General features: G+C 38.8%; 1 protein-coding gene across 1 annotated transcript in view; it reads left to right on the forward strand.

The window, feature by feature from the left end:
- Positions 1-18,826, forward strand: part of HAS2 (hyaluronan synthase 2) — a 37,292-nt gene extending 18,466 nt beyond the window's left edge. The window contains exons 2-4 of the mRNA XM_039359835.1: positions 7,028-7,654; positions 15,656-15,757; positions 16,413-18,826. Coding sequence (XP_039215769.1) covers positions 7,028-7,654; positions 15,656-15,757; positions 16,413-17,342 — 1,659 coding nt within the window. The 3' untranslated portion in view covers positions 17,343-18,826. The remainder of the gene's footprint in view (positions 1-7,027; positions 7,655-15,655; positions 15,758-16,412) is intronic.
- Positions 18,827-24,925: the final 6,099 nt, after the last annotated feature.

Here is a 24,925-nt window from a genome sequence, read left to right on the forward strand (position 1 = left end):
GAGCAGTTGGGATGAATTGTTTGAAACAAAGTCAATGGGAAAGCCAAATTCACTTAACAACTGTGGCAAGAAAGATAATGAAATGGGGCAAAATTCACTTAGCTGTCTTGCTTAGCAACAGAAATGTTGGGCTCAATTGTCACAAGTTGAGGACTTACTATAAAGAGTTATGTTTTAGAAATGTACTGTGGTAAGCAAAAATAATGACCAACCTTTTGTAATAACTTAAAGGCAATTTAAGTTACTGATAGAAAAGAGTACTTGTAGCTCAGAGTTGAACTGTTGAGGAAATATATTTAGCAATATTGCCTAGAATAGATGGTCTAAAGCAGTGGTTCTCAACCTTTCTAATGCCGCGACCCCATAATACAGTTCCCCATGTTGTGGTGATCCCCAACCACTTATACATCACCGGGTGCCAGGCGCGTGGCCAAAGAAAAGGGGGAAAAATGGCGGACAACCTTGTTTGGCGACCCCTGTGAAATGGTCGTTCGACCCCAAATGGGGTCCCGACCCACAGGTTGAGAACCACTGGTCTAAAGGTAACTTTGATTGTGGGGTCCTTGGTGCTCTCTGAGCTGGGTGGTTAACTTTGATTGTGGGGTCCTTGGTACTCTCTGAGCTGGGTAGTTTTCTGGCTAGCACTGCTGATGTTACCTAGATTGGTAATGAAATGTCTGCAGAAAAACCACCCAGCTCAGAGAGCACCAAGGACCCCACAATCAAAGTTACCTTTAAGACCATCTATTCTAGGCAATATTGCTAAATATATTTCCTCAACAGATTCTGAATGAAAAATACCCCAGCAAATAACTAGGGTGGGTGGGGGGAATGTAGCAGTAGTGCTTTGCCTCCTGGATCAAGAAATATTATTAGTGAGTGATCAAACATTTTGAATATGCATGTCCATATGCTTTTTTCATCTTGTGGGAAATAGTTTTTGGACCAAAGATCCCATGAAGAAATATACTTTTAGTTTCCTCTTAAGCCATTCCCATCATACAATTTCCTTTGGCCTGGGAAAACTTTGGCTGAAAACTCAATAGCAATGTAACGCAACTCTAATCTGAATCAAATCCTAATGCTTACATAAGTACACATATTGAAATGCTTCTTAAATAATTGCTAGCAGAGATGCATGTTTTCCAACATAAAGTAAACATTATACATAAAAGAGGCTTTTCTTTTGAAACCATATAATGCATTTTGACTTTCATCCTGATTTGTCAAACCAGTGACTTGAGACTATTGTGTGGAACTTCATCAACTTGCACAGATTTCTTTAGGATGTCTTAATGTTCAAGATGAGTTGATTCTTGGTGGTTTGCTACATATTGTCCCTAGTCTTCTTGTGGGGGGGGGGGGACCCAGCAGGTATTAAGTACTTTAAAACTACTATGTTCTGTTGCAGGTAACTTTTGTTGTGATGCACAGCAATTGATCTGCAAGAGTTTTTATAGCTCCAAGAAAACAAGGCTGGGACTTAAAAAACTATGTTTACACATAGGATGAATCTATATGTAAACATAGAATGTATAGTCAGAATGTCTACTGGAAATTTTAAGTTATCTTTAATCCAATTTAGGCAATATTGCTAAGGGTTTTTCCTCAATATATTCTGAATGAAGCTAGGGATAAATCAAATTCAAATTCATCTCAGATTCCATCCTCACATTTTAGTGTTCAGAGAAGAGAAATATTAGAAGGAGAAAAAAGAATGGTGATAAAAAAAATATCTTGCAGTTCATCCAGCAGGGATTGTTAATCCTGACCTATTAAAGAAGTTAAACTATAACTAAGACATGAAGGGTATTTCTTTTTCTTGCTGTTCCTCACTAAAACAGCAGTGTGATTATAAGTAAAACTTTGAAATATTTCTTCAAGGTGCCAAGCAAACTTCTACATGTTAACTTAGAAGTGAGATCTGCTGAATTTATGTTCAGCTTTGTGCAATCTTACTTATCAGTAAGTACATTGACAACTAAATAATGGGGCTTATTTTGGAGTAACTGTGCATTAGATTCACTACTAGGTCTTGTTTCATTCATTATATTACTCTTTGCAAGAGCCCCTTAGCATCTCACTGCTTGTTAGGTTTTGCATTTTGGTTAGGTCGTGTGTTGCGTAGAGTTTACCATTACAGATTTTGAAGCCTGTCGGATTCTGTTTCAAGTGTTGTAAGGGCTCACACTATGCATAGACAGTCCTAATCTTGTTTCTTTTTTGTTGTTGCTGTTTTAAGACCATCTAATAATAGTACGAGTAGCATGGAGTAACATAACGAAGAAAGTTGCTTTGTATACCAAGTTTTATATAACCAAGGAATGAGTGCAGTGTTTTGGATTCTATTCCAAAAAATATTTTGGATCAAATCCAAAGTTCTCACTCAGGGCACAAATGGCCATGCTCAAATTATGATATTTTGGGCATATTATGAAAAAAAAAAAAAAAAACCTAGCTCTCTGGAGAAGTCTATAATTTTGGGAAAGGAAAGAGAAAAAGAGATGGTCAGCTGCAAGTGGATGGACATAGTTACAGCAATGATGCAAAATCTGAAGCCTAGTTTGGGGACCAAGTTCCTGGAGAAAATCTAGCTATATTGTTGAAAGCTAACACTAGCCTGTTGGCATGTAATCAACCTGTTTGGAATTCTTTAAAATAGCTCAGTGTTTTCCCAGGCCCCTGTGGCAGCTACTCAGGGCCCTTATGAGATTCCCAGAGAAGATGTGGGTGCTTTAAGGAGTTGGAGACTGGTGCTACTAAATTTGCTTTTCCATGTGCTCTGAAGCATTTAGATGTTTAGCATTACCTTCCCTCTCCCCCTTTCAGGAATTCTGTACATATGCCTTTGAGAAATATTGAGTCATCTGGAGTATTTGCTTTTGAAATCCTATTTTGACCTAAATTCCCATATTTCTTCAGGCATGTTTGGGCCACTGGTATATTTAAAGGAAGATAGACTATTTTATATACTTTTAATCTGAGTTGTCATGTTGTCAACTATCAAGCATGGAAAGGGAAGAAAAAGAGACATCATCACTTGGAATTAGTCACTACAGGTAGTCCTTGACCGAAGTGGGACAACTCACCATGGCCAACTCACCATGGGACAATTCCCTGCGGGACAATGCAACAATTTAATTTAATTATTTAAAATAATTTTTAAAATATTTTAATTTTTGTCCTTCACATTTCATTTGGTCCCTCCTTTGGCATCCTTTCTTTAATGATTCTATTCCACAATTTCTTTGATATTAATGTAATTCTTGTCCTGCAGCAAGTTATCCCACAGTGAGCTGGCCACAGCAAGTTGGCTATTATGGCAAGTTGGCTGTGGTGAGTTGATCATGGCAAGTTGGCTATGGTGAGTTGTCGTAGATCTATCCTTGATTGTTAAACTTTGTGGTCATCAAGTGAGGCATCACATGGCAGCATCTGATTTTGCGGCCTTTTTTGCTGTGGTCATTATATATGATTAACTGGGGTTGTTAAGTGAGATTATCATGTCACTGCAACTTGTGACTTTCCTGCCAGCTTCTCTATTAACTGCTTCTTGGAAGCTGGCTGGGAAGGTCACAAATGACAATCACATGACTGCCAGACACTGCAACTGTCATAAATGGAGCCGAGGTGGCGCAGCAGTTAGAGTGCAGTACTGCAGGCCACTTTAGCTGACTGTGTTCAGCAGGTCAGCGGTTCAAATCTCACCGGCTCAAGGTTGACTCAGCCTTCCATCCTTCCGAGGTAGGTAAAATGAGGACCCAGATTGTTGGGGGCAATGTAAATATATATATATATACATTGCTTACTGGTGTACACTGCTTAGAGAGTGCTTGCACTTAAAGCGGTATATAAGTCTCATAAATAAATAAATAAATAAATGTGTGATGATTGCCAACTGCCCAAATCATTATCATGTGACCAAGGGGATGCTGTGATGATCAGGTGTGATGACTGGTCGTAAGTCACTTGTTTCAGCACTGTTGTAACGTTGAGTGGTCAAGTAACATTGAGTGGTCAGTAAATGAATGGTTGCAAGTTAAGGACTTCCTGTATGGTACTGTGCTAATAACTAGATTTGCATTTTTAACCAGGATAGTTTCCTTATAAAAAGGGTTGCATTTCCAACAATCAGTTCACTTAGACAAATCAATGTTGTGTTCAGTTAGTTTCTGAAATGACCTTTCCTTGCAAAAAGCTCTCCTTTTATTACTGTATTTTAATGTTTCTTTGATATATATATTTTTTCTTTTCAACTTCTCAGTAGTGTTTTTGAACATATTTTATTGTGGAATATGGCAGAAGATGATACTGCTGGTGTTAGTTTTCTGTTTCAAGATGATCCAGTACTTTGAAATTTTCCTTATTGTCCTCATTTTCTGATGTGAAAAAGCTGAATGGAACAATTTCCCGTACGTTGCCTTCCCTTAAGATTTAACCATCGAGAGCCAAGGAGCCTTCAGACCACTAGAAGGATGACTGAACACTTTTCAGGCCACCCCACTGATGAATAAGTTCATGAATGCCAAATTGTGCCCATGAGGATTTCTTTGAAATTCTCCATCTTTGAAAGCAACTTCCAAGCAAGTCTTTTTCCCTGAATTGAAGGTGAATTGCTAGGAAATGTTATGGAGATGATTTCCCTTTGGCACCAAAGGAACTTCTGGATCAATGAAAGACACACACACACACACACACACACACACACACACAGTGCATCCAGATACTTCAGTCAAAATTCCCACCATCCCTGATTATTAGTTCATGAGATGCTAAGAGTGATGGTCCAAAAACATCTGGAGGGCATCAGATTGTCCTAACGTAGAAGTCACCACTTTGGGGAAATAAACAAGGAGCTGAATAGGCCATAATACCATTTATAGAAGAGGACTTCATATAAATCAATTAAAGTAATCCTTGGGATTTTTAAAATCTTGTTTTATTTTATTACTGTTACTTTGGATTTCGTGTTTGTGCAATGTTAATTACTTTCTTTTAAGAAAATAAGCAGAGCCAGTGTTTTGATTTCTTGAGTGTGGCCAATGGTTTCAATTGTCCAGCAAACTGCATCTCACATGACCTGGGAGTCATCCTCATATCCTGCCTACTCCAGCACAAAGTAAGCCCATTAAGAACAGGAATCACAATAGCATCCTCAACACACACCCCTGTCCATTTTCATAGCCACCTACACCTCTCTTTTCTTGTTCCATATCAAAATTGTGGGTTTTTTTTTTTTTTTTTTTTTTTGCTTTCCTTGAGTTTCTGGTCAGTGGTCTCTCCATCCACTTTACCCTGATGCAGACTGTTTCTCTCCTCCTTCTGAAGGGTCTTCCTCATAATGGAGAGGTGAGATGCTTTATTATAACTGCCCAGAGCCTTTGGTGGCCCAAAACAAATGTGGTCTAGAATTAGTTACTTTTCTTCTCTTGTGAAAGTAAGTTTTCACAATGATGGTTATTAAAACAAGGAATGTCTATGGAGACAATCTGCCTCCAGAAGCTGTGAATGCTCCAACACTGGAAGTTTTTAAGAAGAGACTGGACATCCGTTTGTCTGAAATGTATAGGGTTTCCTGCCTGAGCAGGGGGTTGGACTAGAACAGGGCTTTTACCAGTGGTACGGGTACCACCTGTGGTACATTAACACCTGGCAGGTGATACGCGACCATCCCAGAAAAGTGGTAGCAGGGGAGGGGAATGAGCTGAACTGGTGGCAGCACCGCACAAGCCTGAGCGAGAGATGGCTGGAGCTGCAGGCTGTTAGGGCTCAGCAGAAGCACCAGGATCAGTGCCGCTTTCCAGCTGATCGGCGCTTCTTCGGGGCTATCAGGGCTCAGGGGAAGCACCAGGATCAGTACCAGGCTCCAGCTGGAGCTCGGCGCTGATCCTAGTGCTTCTGCTGAGCCCTGAAGAAGCACCAATCAGTTGGAAAGCAGCACTGATCCTGATGTTTCTGCTGAGCCCAGAAGAAGTGCTGATCAGCTGGAATGTTGCAGCATCTCCAGGTCTTGTGATTTACATTCAGATGCTTGGCAACTGATTCATATTTATGACGGTCACAGTGTCCCAGGGTTATGTGAAGTGACCAAAACCTGCTGCAACCACCCAGCAGACGGGGGGGGGGAATAAAAACCAAACACCCCCACCCCACCCCCGCTGCCAATCCTCAACAGAAATGCTCACAACAATGAAAACCTCAGACAGGAGGAAAAGTGCCCTGGGCAGGCAGGCAGGCAGGTGTCTTGCTCGGCTGTGGCTTGGGGAGCACTTTTTTCAGTGTCATTGTAACTTTGAAGAGTCACTAAGCGAACTGTTGTAAGTTGAAGACTACCTGTACTTTATCACTTTTTTCCTTTTTTGGGGAGGGGGGTCATCAAGTTTTTGACCCCTTGCTAGACGACTGGTGGTACTCGGATATTGCCATATCTTAAAAGTGGTACAATGGATGAAAAGGTTGAAAAGCCCTGGACTAGAAGACCTCAAAAGTCTTTTCTGACTCTATTATTGTTATTTTATCGAGATTCTCAGTCATCCAGGTCATGGTTGTCCCAAAGGTGCTTTTTCAAGAGACAACTGGATTTTTTTTTGTGTTTCCTTGAAGACGTTTTGGTTCTCATCCAAAGAAGCTTCTTCAGTTCTTCAAGAAAAAACAAATAAAATCCAGTTGCCTCTTTAAAAAGAACCTTTGGGACAAAACAAGGAATGTCTCACAAAAAAGGCAAGTTTCCTAATATTTGTAACTAAAAAGTAGGAGGAAGTATGGAAGAGCTTTAGCACCCTAAATTGCATGTGTGTGTGTCTGTGTGTGTTTGTGACTTGTAAGCAGACTCCTCATTGGAATACTTGTAACATTAAGCCTCCTTTTAATAAATACTCTAACGAGTATTCTTAGATTCTTGGTCTTCAGGTCAACTCTTTCCATTCTAAACTGCAAAGCAGTAAACTGATCCCTCAGTTGTTTTACTAAGTAACTCGCTTAGTGCTTCTAAGAGCAGAAATTATAACTCTCTTTTTGGTTTTTACAGATGCATTGTGAGAGGTTTATATGCATCTTGAGAATTCTTGGAACGACCCTATTTGGAGTATCTCTTCTGCTTGGAATTTCAGCTGCTTATATTGTGGGCTACCAGTTTATCCAAACAGACAACTATTATTTCTCCTTTGGACTCTATGGTGCTATTTTGGCATCCCACCTTATCATCCAAAGCTTATTTGCCTTTCTCGAGCACCGTAAAATGCGCCGATCTCTCGAGACGCCAATCAAGCTGAACAAAACTGTTGCCCTTTGCATTGCTGCCTATCAAGAAGACCCGGACTACTTAAAGAAATGTTTACTTTCCGTGAAGAGGCTCACCTACCCTGGAATTAAGTTGATTATGGTAATCGATGGGAATTCTGAAGATGATGTTTACATGATGGACATTTTTAGTGAAATCATGGGCAGGGATAAATCTGCCACTTACATCTGGAGGAATAACTTTCATCAGAGAGGTCCCAACGAGACTGAAGAGTCCCACAGAGAAAGCATGCAACACGTCACTCAGCTGGTCCTGTCCAACAAGAGTGTCTGCATCATGCAAAAATGGGGTGGAAAAAGAGAAGTCATGTACACAGCCTTCAAAGCACTGGGGAGAAGTGTGGATTATGTACAGGTAGGTCTAAACATTCTCATTCAGTGCCAAATAAAACAGGCGTCCCAAGAAAGCCAGTTTTGTATATTTTGAGCTGTTTGCAACCCAACCCATCCTGCCCCTTATGCAAACAGTGTGCCTCTTTCTCTCTCCATTGGAAAACAGCAGAGCCGTTGAAAAAGCTGGACTTTTGAAATAGTTAAGATGATCAGATGGCAAATAATGACAGTGATGAGGGCTCAAATGGGAAGGGTGAAAACTTGCCATCAAGTTCTGTGATGATAATTAATTGATTTAGAAAAAGACCCTGGGGCATCTGATTCCACACAGCCCCAGTAGCTTCCCTGAAGAACTTTTTTGGGGTAGCAGAAAGGGACACAACTCTACCAGGTGTCTCACAAGATGTATTATTCCCTGTTCTAGACAGCATGCAATGAACTGTGGTCAGGGAAGCGTTTCTGCCTGTAGTTGCCTGGATTTGATTGCCTTCCATTGCTAGGTTGGCATAGACCTCAACAGAGTCTGGGGCACTGTGAACAAACTCTGATTTGTTTCAGCGGGTTTTTCATCTAAAGAACTTCTACCCTAACCATCTGTTTGTGTTGATAGCCATATTGCAAAGATGATCCCTTGGTTGTTCTTAAAGCTTAAATATTGTCAAACATGGCTACGTATCACTAACCTCTGCTACAGCCAGCAGCTAAGTACAGGTAGTCCTCGACTTGCAACCAAAGTTGAGCCCAGAATTTATGCTGCTAAGTGAGATATTTGTTAAGTGAGTTTTGCCCCATTTTACAATGTTTCTTGTCATGGTTATTAAGTGAATCACTGCAGCTATCAAGTTAGTAACACAGTTGTTAAGTGAATCTGGCTTCCTCACTGACTTTGCTTTTCACAAGGTCTCAAAAGATGACCACATCATCCCAGGACACTGCAACCGTCATAAATATGAACCAGTTGCCAAGCATCCAAATTTTAATCACATGACCATGGGCATGCTGCAATGGTTGGAAGGGTGAAAAACAGTCATAAGTCATTTTTTTCAGGGATGTTGTAACTTTGCACGGTCACTAAATGAACTGTTATAAGTCAAGGACTACCTGTATTTTATCAGCAGAAAAAGCAGAGTACTCTCTGCTTTTCCATGGGCCTTATCAGTTGAGTTCACCCAATTCAACTAGGCTATAATATGGGTTGTTATAATATGGGTGCTAACGTAACATGCAATGCAAAGTCAGTCAGAGCAGTTTATTAATGATGCTTTATTGCTTAGTGGATCAGTGATTAAGACACTGTGGCTTGTTGCCTGGAAAGCTGGTAACCCAAATTCGAGATCTGAGTGCCACATGATGGAGTGAGCTTATGTCTTTGCCCCAGCTCCTTCCAACTTAGCAATTCGAAAGTATGCAAATGTGAATAGGTACCACTTCAGTGGAAAGGGAACAGTGCTCCATGACATCATGCTGGCTTCATGACCATGGAAGTGTCTTTGGACAATGCTGGCTCAGTGGCCTTGAAACAGAGATGAGTACCATTCCATATAGTTGACAATGACTAGCGGAGTAAAATCCGCAGGGATTCCTATTGCTTAGCATTGTAGGAATTCAACCCAAAATGGTTAACTTACTAAACCAGGTATGCAGGTATTTTTCTGCAGTAAACATTGCACTTGGTTCCTAAGTATCATTTGATGTAGTGGGGGCATGTAGTGGAGGTAGGCAGAGCAAAACTAAATTTGATTTCATTTCAATTGCTATGCAGTGGCACTGAATTACAACTCATCAGAGACAATATGATTATTTTCTAGCTGTGGACTTAATAATTTTCCTCTTCAGACTAAATATGGCAATTTAATGTTTGAGGATTCTTGAGGATTGCACCAATATTTAGGGGGACCCAAATGTGGCCATGAGGTCTTAAATACTTCACAATAATTGTGGTCTGTACAGATGCAGTATTTAGTTTGAGGTTGCCTTCCGCTGGCTGGTCAGTTTAAAGATAAAAAACTATTAAGAAGAAAGAACAGGATTTTACCATAGATAGTATACTGTTAACATAGTGAAACTATGCCCAACTACAAGTAGTATGTAGTCAACATAGTGAAAAATATGCCTATTAAACAACCTGCCTACAGGTAATCTTTGACTTACTGTAGACTTATCTTGGGGTTAATTATGACCTGGATTCAAAGTTCCAACATTTACCCCTTCCCTCAGTCACACAACTAACACACTTGGTAACATGGCTGCATTCATGGTTGTTTGTTGTATCCCACGGAAATGTGACTGCATTTTATAACAGTTTTGCCGAAAACCAACACTTATCTCCAATTTTTGGTAAAACCGCACCCATAGCAAATCATCAGTTCTCTTAACAACCATGCTGATCCAATTAACAACTGCTGCAAAAAAAGGTTGGTCATATGACTGACCCATTTTACAACTATGATAGGCAGATTCAATTATGATTGTAAGTTGAGGACTACCTGAATAACATCCTGACCACATTTATACATTTGGATCCTATTTTTTTAGACTGAAATTACCATCATTAGACATTATATGTAATATTAGGAGTCACTTTTTAAGAAAAATATCCTCAATATTGTTACAGGAGATGGGAGAAAAGAATCTACATAAAGAGCCTTAGTATGTCAAGATTCCAGTTTGCTTTTGTAATTACTACTTTGCCTGGAATTACCATTTCTTCTGTTTGCATAGAAGTTTGCTTCTCAATATTTACTGCTGAGAACCCAAGCAGGAGGAAGTCATTATGCTCATTGCTCACTTTTTGGCTTCTCAGAAAACTTCTGATTGGCCACTGTGGAAATACAAGTTTGAATGGGTGGGACTTTAGGCTGAGTTAGCAAAGTTTTTTTTCTGATATTTGATTTCCCTCATACCTTTGATCTGCTATCACAAGTGGAAGTTCAGATACACCACAGAGCAACAGAGGACAGTTTATATATTTTATTTATTTGTATTTATTTATATTCCACCTTTATTATTTTGCTATGTAACTGAAGCTGGTAAACATATTTAATACTACTTCAGCTTATTTTCCACACAATAACAATCCTGTGAGATTGGTTGAGCTGAGAGAGTAACTGGTCCAAAGTCATCCAGTTGGCTTTCATGAGTAAGGCAGGACTAGAACTCACAGTCTTCTGGTGATTTGTCCAAAGTCACCTAGCTAGCTTTCAGGCCTAAGGTGGGACTAGAACTCACCCTCTCCTGATTTCTAGGCTGGTGCCTTAACTACTAGATCAAACCGGCAGATGATCTAAACGTGTGATCCAAGATAAGTTATCAAATCTGGCTGATAAAACACCTAAGATTCCAGGCCAATGTTATCTAATATTAAGACTACATTTCTCTCTCTGTCTTCCTTTAAAAGTTTTTTTCTATTGTCTTTTTTTTCCAAGGAAAAAAAATCATCAAGCACATTTCTTTTTTTAAAAAAAAAAAGATAACAATAATCCCAGCTAGGAACTGAAGGCTTAGTTCATTCTGTGAGCCTCTCAGAGGCCCTCTTATGTGAACATACGGTCTTACATCTCAAAAGAGAATCTCAAAGGTTTGGCAGCATCTATGAAAATGGAAAGTTTGTAGTCCTATTAAAACTTTTTAAGAAGCAGGGAGGGAAAGCGGGTTGGGTCAGGAAGGTGGGGGAAAGCTTAGAAATACAAACAAGCCTAGTCCTTCAGCCAAGTTCTTGGGCTTCAGCCTCCACAGCTGCATTACCTCACTCAAGGCAAAAGCTTTGTCTTTAAAGCCTTGGTTGATACTGTTCACTTAAAAATGAATTAGACCAGGCCAACTCCCCAATTCTAAAGTGCAAGCTTTAGGCGGGGATTATCTGTCAGCTGGGCTATATCTAGTAGACATCTCCACCCATGCATTACCCCCTAAAAATGAATTGGGTGGTGATGTTGGGGGAAAGCTTATCCCCCGAACTGTATTTCACTCATGCAAGTTGCTTGTATTAATCACCAGTATATTTGTATTCTTGATACCCTCTTACGTGTACAGAGATGTGGACAGATTCTCTGCATTATCTTTTTTTTTTTTTTTGGGTGACCCACAAAAGCCGTTAAGATTTTTAATTTAATAGCGGGAACCATGAAAGGTTGGACAATGAGTAAGAACACACAGTTACAGCAAACTGGTTGAAGAGAACTGGCCACTGCATGAGGGAATCTGAGCTGTGATTGGTTGCTCAGTGAAAAGGGGGAGTTTCCTTGTTTCCCGCCTTTTTCCTCTGTGTGCTTTTACCTCATGATATTCCTGCTATGTTGATTTACCTGATGATACTCCTGTTTGCCTGACTATCTAGTTTCCTGTATATATAGTTATAAAAAATATTTATTTATATAAAACTACAAGTCCATATCAGGGTCTCTGACTCTATTTGGACACTGGGTATAAAATTCCCTAATAAGCCGGCCCTATTGCTGAGCAAAATGAGGTGATCACTGCCAGCAGCAGGTGCTATGGGGCAGCAAAAGAGAGAGAACTGGGTACTCATCATCCTGAAAACCATGGCCCCATTGTTAGTGTCAAAGAAAAACACAGTTGCTCATCTAGATGATTCTTCTGCAAGGGATGGGCACGAGAGCAGCAAAATGAGTGGGGATTTCAGCTGCTCACACTCAACACCCTGGCCATGGGAAGCAAGATTATTAGGTTAGCCAGGGAGGACAGGTACTAGAAATCCAGAAGTGGGTTGAAGCAAAACATCTGGCCATTAATAAATACAGAAATGAAGTGGCAGAATTCTGGAGATCATTCAACCCCTTTGTAATGCAGAAATCCAAATTAAAGCAGCCCAGAGAGATGGCAGCCAAACATCCAGGAGATGGACCTCCACCTTTCTTAACCATTATCTCCAATTTTAAACTGCTCTTACTATTAGGTCACACCAACTTGAAATTTGGCAGTAACTCCATAATTTAGAATTCAGATATAATTTCAATTTTATTTTATTATTTTACACATGATGTTTTCTCCCCATGAGTCACTAGGTTTCATCTAACTTTAATGATTTGATCATGATGAATCACAGGCATTGAGGCCCTATTAGGAAAGTAGAAGCAGTGTTTGCTTGGCTTGAAAACATTATATTCTCTCATTTTTTTTCAAAATCTGAAACTTTTGGGCACCTTTATTTCTGTATTGAAAGTTTATCCAATGTTCTTCCAAAGGAAGAAGGCTGATTTTAACAAGTGATTTTAATTTTGAGTTTAATCATACTGATTTAATTAGCATGTCCAATATTGTGCATATTCTTTTAATTATCTTAAGTTGCCTTAAGTTGCCTTCAGTTCCTGAATGGATTCTCTCAAAATATTGAGGGTCTGGCTTGCTCTGAAATTAAGAATAATTTTCTCCCTTTTCTTTATTCTGCCTTGATCTTTGAAATGTCCCTTTTTGTATGAAATTCCTCCTTTATAAATTTGAACACCAATGGAGTCTGTTGAGTATGCTGGAAGTAGCACATGAAGTAGATGATTGTCAGGGATGCCTCAGATCTATAGAAGAGATGAGGTATTGTTAAGGGGTGCAAGAAAATTCTTGAGCTTAAACAGGCCCTCTGATGTTCAACCAAAATGCTCAAGTTAATCCTTCTTGAATCTGAAGCAACTGTTTTGATTTTAAGCTCAGAATTGAATTCAAAACTTTAAATTCAAAAGTGTTTTGTGCATTTCAAGGGCTGGACATAGAAGAAATAAGAGTAATCCCATTTACACTATACTGATATGCGCATAGATCCTCCAGAAAACCATGGACTAAAGTCAAAATTGCAATAGTTCATAGAATGTGTTCACAAATCTGCTTGCTTACTGAATTAACCCATTCTCTCAGTTTACACAGTACTGTAAACCATAAACCAGCCAGAGAGGTTGGGTTTACATAGCACTTTAACACACACATACCTCCAGCAAGATTAAAAATAAACCAAATTTCACATAGCCACTAAAAAATTTTTTAAAACCAAGCGATGCAAAGTGTGCTGTATATACAACACAAATACTAGTTGTATTCACAACAACCGTGCTCAAAAGAGCTATCTATTTCACATTTTAAGAAGTATAAAAATATATTCCCTTCCCAGTCCATTGGAAACATGACCATATAATCAGGAAATAAAATAACATGCACTCTAAACATAAGAGTGAAACAGACTTTTATTAATGTTTAGAAGTGTGGAGCCCCATGAATTGCGAGTTCAAAGAGAGCTGGATGGTGGAATCCAAGGTATATATTTCACATAAATAGCTAAATCTTCTGTGAGCAAAAAGGGCTATCACATTTCTTCCCAGATCCTCTGCCAATTTTTTTTTAAGCATCTGTAAGTTCAGTCATCACTCATTCCCCCTTAGGACAGTGGGAAACATTTGAACTGGGGCACCAAATGCAATCTTCTCTCTCTCTCTCTCTCTCTCTCTCTCTCTCTCTCCAGGAACAGTGCAAAGCACCCACCAATTTGTGTTTTTTTATCCTGTTCTATATAAGATCTAGGATGAGATAAGATGATAAGACAAGACAAGATAACCTTTATTCACCAAAGAAAGAAAAAAAATTCACTCTAGAGAAGAACCACTACATATACTTTGGCCAACGGATCTCAATGGAAGGTGATACAATAAGGGAAATTGAATGAAGTGTTAAATGTGATTGGCAGGCATTTGCCAGGCTAAGCATAATTTTCAAGAACAAACTCCCCCTATGCTTGAAGAGAAAAGTTTTTGTTCGGTGTATGCTACCTGCTTTAACATATGCCAGTGAAACATGGACACTAACCTCACAATCAATACAAAAGCTAGGAGTGGTGCAAAGAGCCTTGGAAAGATGCATACTCGGCATTACAAGACAAGATAGAAAGACCTGCACATGGATTAGAGAACAAACGGAAGTATACAATACCATCAAGAGAGTAAAAGAATTGAAATGGAAATGGGATGGTCACACAGGAAAACGAACTGATGGCAGGTGGACCAAGGCAGTCATAGAATGGATCCCACTTAATAAAAAGCATCCACAAAAGAGACCTAAAACAAAATGGATCCACAACATCAGCAAGTATTGCGGGCCCAATTGGCAAAACAAAACTCAGGACTATATTGGTTGGAAAACATGCAGAAGAGGCCTTCATCCTGCAGTAGATGGACAATGGCTAAAATGACGAGGATGGTGATGAGACCTTGACATATAGTCATCCATTTAGTGACCTTTCAAAGTTACAACAGCACTTGCGACCATTTTCATACTTACGACCATTGCAGCATCCTCATGGTCATGCGATCAAAATTCAGATGCTTGGCAGTGACTCAGGTCACGTGAACACCTTTTGTGTCCTTCTGACAAGCAAAGTCAATGGGAAAGAATAATAACAAAATAATAGAGTAACAAAGTTGGAGGGGATCTTAGAGGTCTTCTAGTCCAACCCTCTGCTCAAGCAGGAAACCCTATACCATTTCAGACAAATTGTTGTCTCTTGGCAACAACAATTTTGGTCTCAGTTGTGACTATCTGTAATGAATTGTAGCTTATTGAAGTGATATGCCCACTACTTTGTGTTTAACACTGCTTGCAAAGAACAAGCAATATAATTTCCATTGGGTGGGTTTTTAGAGATCCAAATTAAGTGCAAAAAAACCAACTGAACATTCAGGGGGATGGGATAGCAGACTATATTCTCCATATAAAGCAAGCACCCTGCAGAGATTTGTTTCTTCAAATTTACCATCAATTTCACAAGTCTCTTTGGCCAATATTCTAAAGACACTCTGGTACATTTTACATTGTGGTACACCTGTTCTGCATTTCCAATTCATTGCTAAACAATTGCTAAATCACAGTATTGAATTTAAGCATTATGAGATTTCTTGGGAAATCCAATGAGAAAATATCAACAGGCAAGCATTATTATTTAACTAAGTAATTGCTTATAGTTCTATTTTTCAACAAACCTACCCTGGTCTCTTTCTTAATTTTTTTTCTTTCTTTCTTTTATGGATAGGTATGCGATTCAGATACGATGCTCGATCCAGCATCTTCGGTGGAAATGGTGAAGGTTTTAGAAGAAGATCCAATGGTTGGTGGTGTTGGAGGAGATGTACAGGTGAATATAGTAATTGTTTTGACTTTAATTCAGCATTTTTGTGTTTTGGTGCTTTCATGTATGTCTTGACTTTTCATGACTGCTTGGACAAGTCTCTACAGTTTACTTCACAAGATTTCAGAACTGGTTTGTCCAGGCCTCTTTCCTGTGTCAGAGTGACTAGCCCAATGACCCCCAGCTGGTTTTATGAGATTAGAACTAGTGGGCAGGCTCCATTATGATCATAAACCAAGGACTACCTGTCCATCAGAAAAAGGTGACATATAAATCTGTTGAATACATATTAAATACTAAGACAGTGGTTATTGGTCTGATGAATTACTGAAGATTGGATTTGAACTCTCTCAGTCAGAATAATGACAAAAAGTAAAGCAAAGCAAAGAAATTTATCCAAACTAAAATATTGGGTCTTTGAAACTCTTGGCTTAATTTACTACTAGAGCAGCAAAAGCAATAACAATTTTTGGGACATCCTAAGATCTTGAGAAATGTTATTGTGCAGAGGTTATTCTTACGCATATAAGAGCTGGTGAATGTAAACAATAAATAAGGAACCTTCCACATTACAACATTAAAAAAAAACATTGACAGCTTTAAGTCAAGGATATCCTTGTTGTCTTTATCTCAGGAACTAATTGTTAACCTTCTCTTGCAGATTTTGAACAAGTACGATTCATGGATCTCCTTTCTCAGCAGTGTCAGGTACTGGATGGCATTTAATATTGAACGAGCATGCCAGTCCTACTTTGGCTGTGTACAGTGTATCAGTGGACCCTTAGGGATGTACAGGAACTCCTTACTCCATGAATTCGTGGAAGATTGGTATAATCAAGAATTCATGGGATCTCAGTGTAGCTTTGGAGATGATCGACATCTCACCAACAGAGTCCTGAGCCTGGGCTATGCAACAAAGTACACCGCTCGATCAAAGTGCCTTACGGAAACACCCATTGAATATCTCAGATGGTTGAACCAGCAGACCCGTTGGAGTAAGTCCTATTTCCGTGAATGGCTGTACAACGCCATGTGGTTCCACAAGCATCACTTGTGGATGACCTACGAGGCAGTCATCACAGGGTTCTTTCCGTTTTTTCTCATTGCCACTGTTATACAACTTTTTTACCGGGGGAAACTGTGGAACATCCTTCTCTTCTTGTTGACTGTTCAACTTGTTGGCCTCATCAAGTCTTCCTTTGCGAGCTGCCTTAGAGGGAACATCGTTATGGTGTTTATGTCCCTTTACTCAGTGTTGTACATGTCAAGTTTGCTTCCAGCCAAGATGTTTGCAATAGCCACCATAAACAAGGCAGGATGGGGCACATCTGGCCGAAAAACTATTGTGGTCAATTTCATAGGACTCATCCCCGTGTCCGTTTGGTTTACAATCCTTCTAGGCGGGGTTATTTTCACCATATACAAGGAATCTAGAAAGCCATTTTCTGAATCAAAACAGACAGTGCTGATCATTGGCACAATACTTTACGCCTGCTACTGGGTAATGCTTTTGACTTTATATTTAGCTCTTATCACTAAATGTGGCCGGCGGAAGAAGGAACAACAATACGATATGGTGCTTGATGTGTGATTTCACCAGCTGGACATTTTATTGTTGTTGTTTCATTTTTGCTGCCCTTAGCAAAGTTTTTTTTTCCCCCAAGGGACATGAAAATAAACCTTTTCAGAGTTGGTGGCACTGAATTTGACATCGCTAAGGGGAAAGGATTACTGCTGCTTGGACTTGAACATTAACGAAGCATGCCAAAGCAAAAGAAAAAAAAACAAAAAATAAAATAAAAATGTGATTGTGCCTTTTTTTGGTAGGGGGAGGAGGATAAAAATCATGGATTCAACCCATTCCTGTGGGTGGTCTCTGAAAATGCACTTTCTTCTATCATGCGTATGTCCGAAAGTGTTAATGTCCTATATACCTCATTAGTCACCCTGATATGGACAGACACAGAAGAAAGAGAGTTTTGGAGACACAAGCAAAGGATTTGATGACCCTTGCAACCATAATTTATAAACTTCTTTTCATTGTTCTGTGATTTTTTTTTAGAATGATGTGACACGTGTGTGTGTGTGTGTGTGTGTGTGTGTGAAACTGCCAAATGCAATTCCAAAGTCATTTTTTATAAGAGTGGATGACCCAGTTGTATTTTTATATCATTGTAATAATTTGTCTTTGTTTACCTTTTACACCATTTTTTTTAAAAAAAGCTCGTATTTTATATTACTGCCAAAAATCTTTTCTTCCCATCCCACTTGCAGCCCTTTTTCTAAATAAGTGTTGAACAATTGTTACTTTAAGATAAAAGGTTTAAAAACAAAAACACCCTTGCCCACAATGTGAAAATGGATGCTCTCTGTTTTTTAAGAATAAAACTTAATTTCTGTATTTTTCAATGGATGGATGGCTATTTCTATTACAGTATATATATAAACATGTGCGACTTGCTTTAATTTTATTTGGAAAAAGCAAATTGTCAGTTTATGGGGATAGAAAAACGGTGAGAGAAACTTCTAAAGAGGTCTTCTACAGCAGCCCATCAAGTGTTATTTTTCAAAAGAATCTCATCCCTTGCTCTCTGTTCAATGAGCATGGGTCAAACCAGTCCATCTGATGATTGTGCATCACACTGCTGCAAGCCCCGCCCCTTCTGTAGATGCATCATAACATCACCTGCATGTACAAAAGAGGCAGGGCTTATATTGCAACAGTTCTTTCATTATTTTGGTAAAAACAGCCAGAACTGTAGCTCTCCATGTCTATTTTCCCAGTTTCCTTCCAATAATTCTACTATTTGTTACACCTGCAGAGTGCTCCCCCTAATTCTGGGAATTCTTTTCTCCAAGTGATTATGCACAACTCTTTGTATTCAGTGTGGGTTGTACTGAAGGGCATTCTGCCCCATTAAGGCCAAAGGGATAGATATGTGCAATTGTTTCCCCCTCCCAGACATAACAGAATAATAGAGTTGGAAGGGACCTTGGATATCTTCTAGTCCAACCCTCTGCTCAAGCAGGAAACCCTATACCATTTCAGACAAAGTATTATCCAATCTCTTCTTAAAAACCTCCAGTGTCGGAGCACTAACAACTTCTGGAGGGAAGTCATTCTACTGATTAATTGTTCTCGCTGTCAGGAAATTTCTCCTTAGTTCTAGGTCGCTTCTCTCCATGGTTAGTTTCCATCCGTTGCTTCTTGTCCTGACTTCAGGTGCTTTGGATATTACAATATTACAAAACAGAATATATTTCCTGAAAGATGAATAAATCCCATAATCTCTGTTTTAGCAAAAAATCTGTGAAGATCTTTGAGAGCTATGGCGGTGAAATAGTTAGTGTGCAGTATTGCAGGCTCTGCCTACAGCCTGGAATTCGATCCAGATTGGCTCAAGGTTGACTCAGCCTTCCATCCTTCCGAGGTCAGTAAAATGAGGACCCAGATTGTTGGGGGCAATATGCTGACTCTGTAAACCTATCAGAGAGTGCTATAAAGTGGTATATAAGTCTAAATGCTATTGATATTGCTATCTTGGAGCAAGGTAGCAAATCTGACTGGGGATACATGGCATAATCAAAGATACTTATAAAGGTACTCAATCATGTAGCAGATTGGTAACCACGATCCAGTATTCTTGCTTCCTGTATTACCCAGAAATGTTTAAATGATACAGAAATGCCACTAAAATAAAACCAAAAGATTTATAAACCACAGTAACTTTAAATCAATGTTAGTGAAAGTGATTTTTTTTTTAAAAAATGCACACACAGGAAATGCAACTAAAAGGAATTTGTACATCATTTTTCAATCCGAAGACCCAAGTTTGGAAACTGAAAAGTAATTCCTTATTTCCCAAGCTTTTAAACACATTAGCTGGAGCTAAAGTTAGGTTAGTCACATATTAACCAAAAATCTCATCTCAAAAATTTTCCATCCAGTATTCTCAGTCAGCATGTAAGGGTGTAAAGCAGTGGTTCTCAACCTTTTTAATGCCGTGACCCCCCCCACCGGTCGTAAGTCAAGGACTACTCAACCAGTCATAAGTCAAGGACTACTCAACTGGTGCAGCACCATTTACAGAATGGGACTTTTGGCGGGCTCAGCAGGGCAGAGACAGCCTGGACAATTCCTATTGGCTTTTGAAAGCCAATAGAATTAGACTCTATTCAAAAGAGTCTATTCTATTGGCTTTCAAAAGCCAATAGAAGAAAAGGGAGTAGCACAGCTAAGGAAAAGGGGGGGGAAATGGTGGACTGTGTTGTTTGGTGACCCCCGTGAAATGGTCGTTCGACCCCAAATAGGGTCCCGACCCACAGGTTGAGAACCACTGGTGTAAAGGGTGGATGGAAACTGCAATCTTACCAATCAGAAGAATGCCAGCTTCTGGAAGATGACTTAAATAACTATAATGTCCCATTGATTTTAATAGAGATGTGATTAATAATATAATCTCATAGGTGTTTGCTATATACCCACAAAAATGAATACGATTTATTCCAGGGTAATATGAGCACACTAGATATAACTCCATGAAATGAACAAACATGGACATGGGCTGTAGTAATTCCATCTATTCCACCAGTTTTTCTCAACGTTGACCGTTTTAAGATGTGTGGCCTTCAACTTCCAGAATTCCCCAGCCAGCATGAATTCTGCTGACACATCTTAAAATGGTCAACGTTAAGAAATGCTGATAGACATGTTTGTAAACAGAGTTTGTTTTACTTATGCCTATAAGTATGGTACTAGTTTAGAAAAATAAAAATTTGGGGCCTTATGCCTATGGGGTGGGCAAAATTATATAATACTAACTCTCAAAGGATATTTACTGAAGTATTATCAGCATCACACTGGTTTGCACTTCTAGTTTCTTAACTGGATTTTGGAAAATACATTCATCTGATTCTCTTTAACAATCTTTTATTAAGATGCAGGTTGCTTCTTTCTCTGTCATAAAATGATGTGCAACACACTTCCCTTTATTTGTCTGTGATATGGAGACAAGCATGCTTGCTTGCAAATTTGTTTTTGATATACACTTCAGCTGGGCATGGGGAAGAGCCTTTTTAATACCGAATCGATCAGTATTACATTTTTTTAAAATATGAAACAAAATAAATAAACAACACAGGTGGGGAAAAAAAGAAACTTGACTTTGCCTTTTAACTATTTATATTGTATAAGTTAAAGCTTTGGGTAATAACGTTTGAGTGTCAAATAATTCATTTCCTTTTATTAAAAAATATTGAATTTATTGCCTGTATTTATTCTAGCAATAATTCAAAGCATTTCAAATATAGGTTGTTTAGTACAATTGTTACTTTAATAAATACAATATTTTTGTACAACTGTGAGTGTATTACATCTTTTTTCTATAATAGTGTTTTCTGCATAGAATCTTAATTTAAATCATGGAAGTCACCACCAAAAGTTAATCTCTGTTTGGGTGATTGATGGTGTAAAAGTTTATGTGGATCCATGGTTCCATCTAGATGTGTGCATAACTTGTCCCATTTCTATAATACACAGTATTATACACTGCACCAATTTTATATGCAGATGTGTTTGTGTGTGTGAGAGAGACAGAGACAGAGAGGGAGGGGGGAGAGGGAGACAGAGTCTTATGTTCTGGCTGTATTCTCATGATACCTCAAATAAACATCTGAAGGTCAAAAATGGAGGGATCCTCAAACATTCATTCAAACACACAAAGTTTGTGACTGTCATTTTTTTTTTTGTTGATTTCAGTGAAAATGAAAACATTTCTCAGTTTTTCTACCAGTGCTGTAGGAAAATTCCTAGTTATTTCTGACAAAATAAAACAAAACTGGCCCAGTTCCGACATGAACTTGCTGAAGAATAAATTACCAAGGAATCTCTGGATTTCCTAAACTATCCAAGCCTTATGGGAAGGCCAGTGGTGAATTCCTTGAGGAACAAGCTACCCAGTCTTTATTACCCAACCCTTCCATTTGTTGTTGGGGAAATGACGTATGGTCAAAAAAAAATCAAGATGGTAGATGACATGATAGCAGTGTTCCAATATATCAGGGATTGCCACAAAAAAGAGGGAATCAAGCTATTCTCCACAGCACCTGAAAGCAGGAGAAGAAGCAACGGATGGAAACTAATCAAGGAGAGAAGGAACCTAGAACTAAGAAGAAATTTCCTGACAGTTAGAACAATTAATCAGTGGAACAACTTTCCTCCAGAAATTGTGAATGCTCCAACACTGGAAGTTTTTAAGAAGAGACTGGACAACCATTTGTCTGAAATGATATAGGGTTTCCAGCCTGAGCAGGGGTTTGGCCTAGAAGACTTCTAAAGTCCCAACTTTATTATTCTGTTCTATTCTACTCTTTTAAAGGAAGTCAGTGTGGCAAACTGCTTCTGTATTGTTGTTAAAATATCCGGAGTCATTAGAATCTGAATTAAACTTGGAGATTTTAGTTTTTTATAATTCAGAAATAGACAAGAAATAACCCAGCCTAAATTATCAGTCTTGTAAGCTAGTTTGACATATCAGAAACAATCATTGTGTAATGCAGCCCCAATTTTGTAGCCAAAAAGTCAAAATATGTAATTGATGGTGGGAAAAGTTTTTTTGATTCAGTTTGCATTCTTTAATGCAAAAGGACTCTGGGTAAACAGGATATAGCACACAGAAAAAATATCCCACCTCAGTAATTATTATTTGCTCAAACTCATCCAGGATACAAAAACTTGTAAGCCTCTACATATGGGTGTTCATAACTTCTGTGTCATTTACAAGGAAATTTAGGTAAAACAAATAAATAAATTTCCTATGTTATTAGACAAAGACTAATAACATTGAAACATAGGGAGAGCAGTACATTTAGCCAACATTCTTCTACAGTGCAACTAATTTCCAAAATTCTTCTTGAAAACTAGTCTTTGAAGAGAATTTACATGTAGCTACTAATTCAATTGCCTGCATTTCAAATTCTGGATTGGAAGCACTTCTAAACAAAATTGTATTAATATAATCTTTTCCATCTGTTGCTTTTATTATTTTTAAAGGGGATTTTTTTTACTTACAATAAAAGTATCTTTAAAGAGTGTTTGCAGACCAAATATTTATTTCAGTACAGTAGCCTCTCTCTCTCTCTCCCTCTCTCTCTCTCTCTCTCTCATATGTGTATATGTGTGTGTGTGTGTGTGTGTGTGTGTGTGCGCGCGTGTGAAACATAGAGCAAGAAACCATCCTTAGCTAAGGCATTTGTTTATTTAACAAGTTTTACAATTCCAGTTATAGTAATGAGATGAATTATAATAAGAAAGAAATCAATGGTTTATAAAAATCTAAGCAAAATTTCTCCTCTTTAAGGGATGTTTAAAATATTTCAGGCTATCTTGATGGGAGTTTGCTTCTGCAAAATAGGAAAAGTCAAATTCAGCTTTTTCTGCATGCCTCAGAAACTTCTAGAATAAAACATGTCAATACATGTATTTCAAAAGAAAGTGGTTTTTTTGAACCTTACCTTTATTTACCAAGCATGGGGTATACTATACACTCTGTTTGTTCCAACTGTGAGCCTCTATTGAGCTGTATCATAAAGAGCCAGGGTGTGTGTGTGTGGCCAGAAGGAAAGACATTTTAGTGTGAGAGGCAGAGTACCAAATGGTGCTTTATTCCCCAATTCACAGGATATAGTGAATTCATCCAGGCAGTTTAGGAAGAAAATCTCACAAGCTCTAACAATAAAAAGGGTAGGGAGGAGGAGGAGGAAACAGAAGAGGAAGAAATGGTGGTGATGGTAGAAGTTAAGGTCCTGAAGAACACCCAAACATAAACTGATACGTTTTTAGACTATAAAAATTGAGGGCAATAGAAGAAGGGGACGACAGAGAATGAGGTGGCTGGATGGAGTCCCTGAAGCAATAGGCGTGAGCTTAAATGGACTCCAGAAGATAGTAGAGGACAGGAAGGCCTGGAGGAACGTTGTCCATGGGGTCGCGATGGGTCGGACCGACTTTGCAACTAACAACAACAACAACAACATTATAGTTTTGAAGAAACAAATATGGATGGTTATCATTGCAGGAGCTATCAATAGAAGGGTCAGTGAGAAAGAATAGGAAAATATAAAAACCTTCAAATAGAGGTCGAGCAAATACATTGGTGTCAATAGAGGCTGGTTGCTTTATTAAAAGATTTGGAAACACAAACCTCACTGATGATAGAGAAATCATATAATAGGCACTGTACACAACCTAGTTTTCCTTATTTATGTCCTGAGGTTGAACACAAATACGTAAGTCATATGGTTTGCATGCGAGTATCACAATGCAAATTTCATTACTTGCCTGCCTTTTCCCTCTCCCTCTCCAACATCTATGTCAGGAACCACTCCGAAATGTGGGTACATAAACTCCGAACAATTGTATAAACGCAGTCATCAAGGTAAGAATGCCAGCCTAGGTGCTTAACTTGAGTTCCCACTGCAGGCTAGAAGTCTCAAGAGAAGAGTTGCCCATTTGCTATGTATGTTCAATACCCAAAATAACCCAATATGGAAAATCATAATAAAAAAGACATCTATCCAATCAAAAAATATTTGAGCAAGCTGGGAAAAATCCTTTCTTAGGTACTGTAGTAGCTTAACTCACTATAAGTCAGCTTCTTCCATGCCTTAATCCAGGATTTCTGTTGCATATGGCCATCCATTACAGGTAGTCCTCAACTTATAACAGTTCATTCAGTGACTGTTCAAAATGACAACTGCACTGGAAAAAGGGACTTATGAACGCTTTTCACATTTATGACCATTGTAGTCTCCCATGGTCACGTGATCAAAATTCAGATGCTTGGCAATTGGCATGTATTGATGACGGTTGCAGTGTCCCTGTGATCCCCTTTTGCGACCTTCTGACAACGGGAAAACCAGATTCACCTAATAACGATGTTACTAACTTAACAACTGCAATGATTCACTTATAACAATTGTGGCACGAAAGGTCATCAAATGGGGCAAACCTCACATAACAACTGCCTCAGTCAGCAACATAAATGTTGGGCTCAATTATATTCATAAGTCAAGGATTACCTGTAGCACTTAAAACGCCAATTCTTAACAGGTTGCTTTTCAACTTTTCCTACACATGTATACCTTTATCTTTTGCTGAGCTTTTCTTTTAGCAGA

This window comes from Crotalus tigris, unplaced genomic scaffold (assembly GCF_016545835.1).
Source record: "Crotalus tigris isolate CLP2741 ecotype Arizona unplaced genomic scaffold, ASM1654583v1 scf7180000019137.2069052, whole genome shotgun sequence".
Classification (NCBI taxonomy): Eukaryota; Metazoa; Chordata; class Lepidosauria; order Squamata; family Viperidae; genus Crotalus; species Crotalus tigris.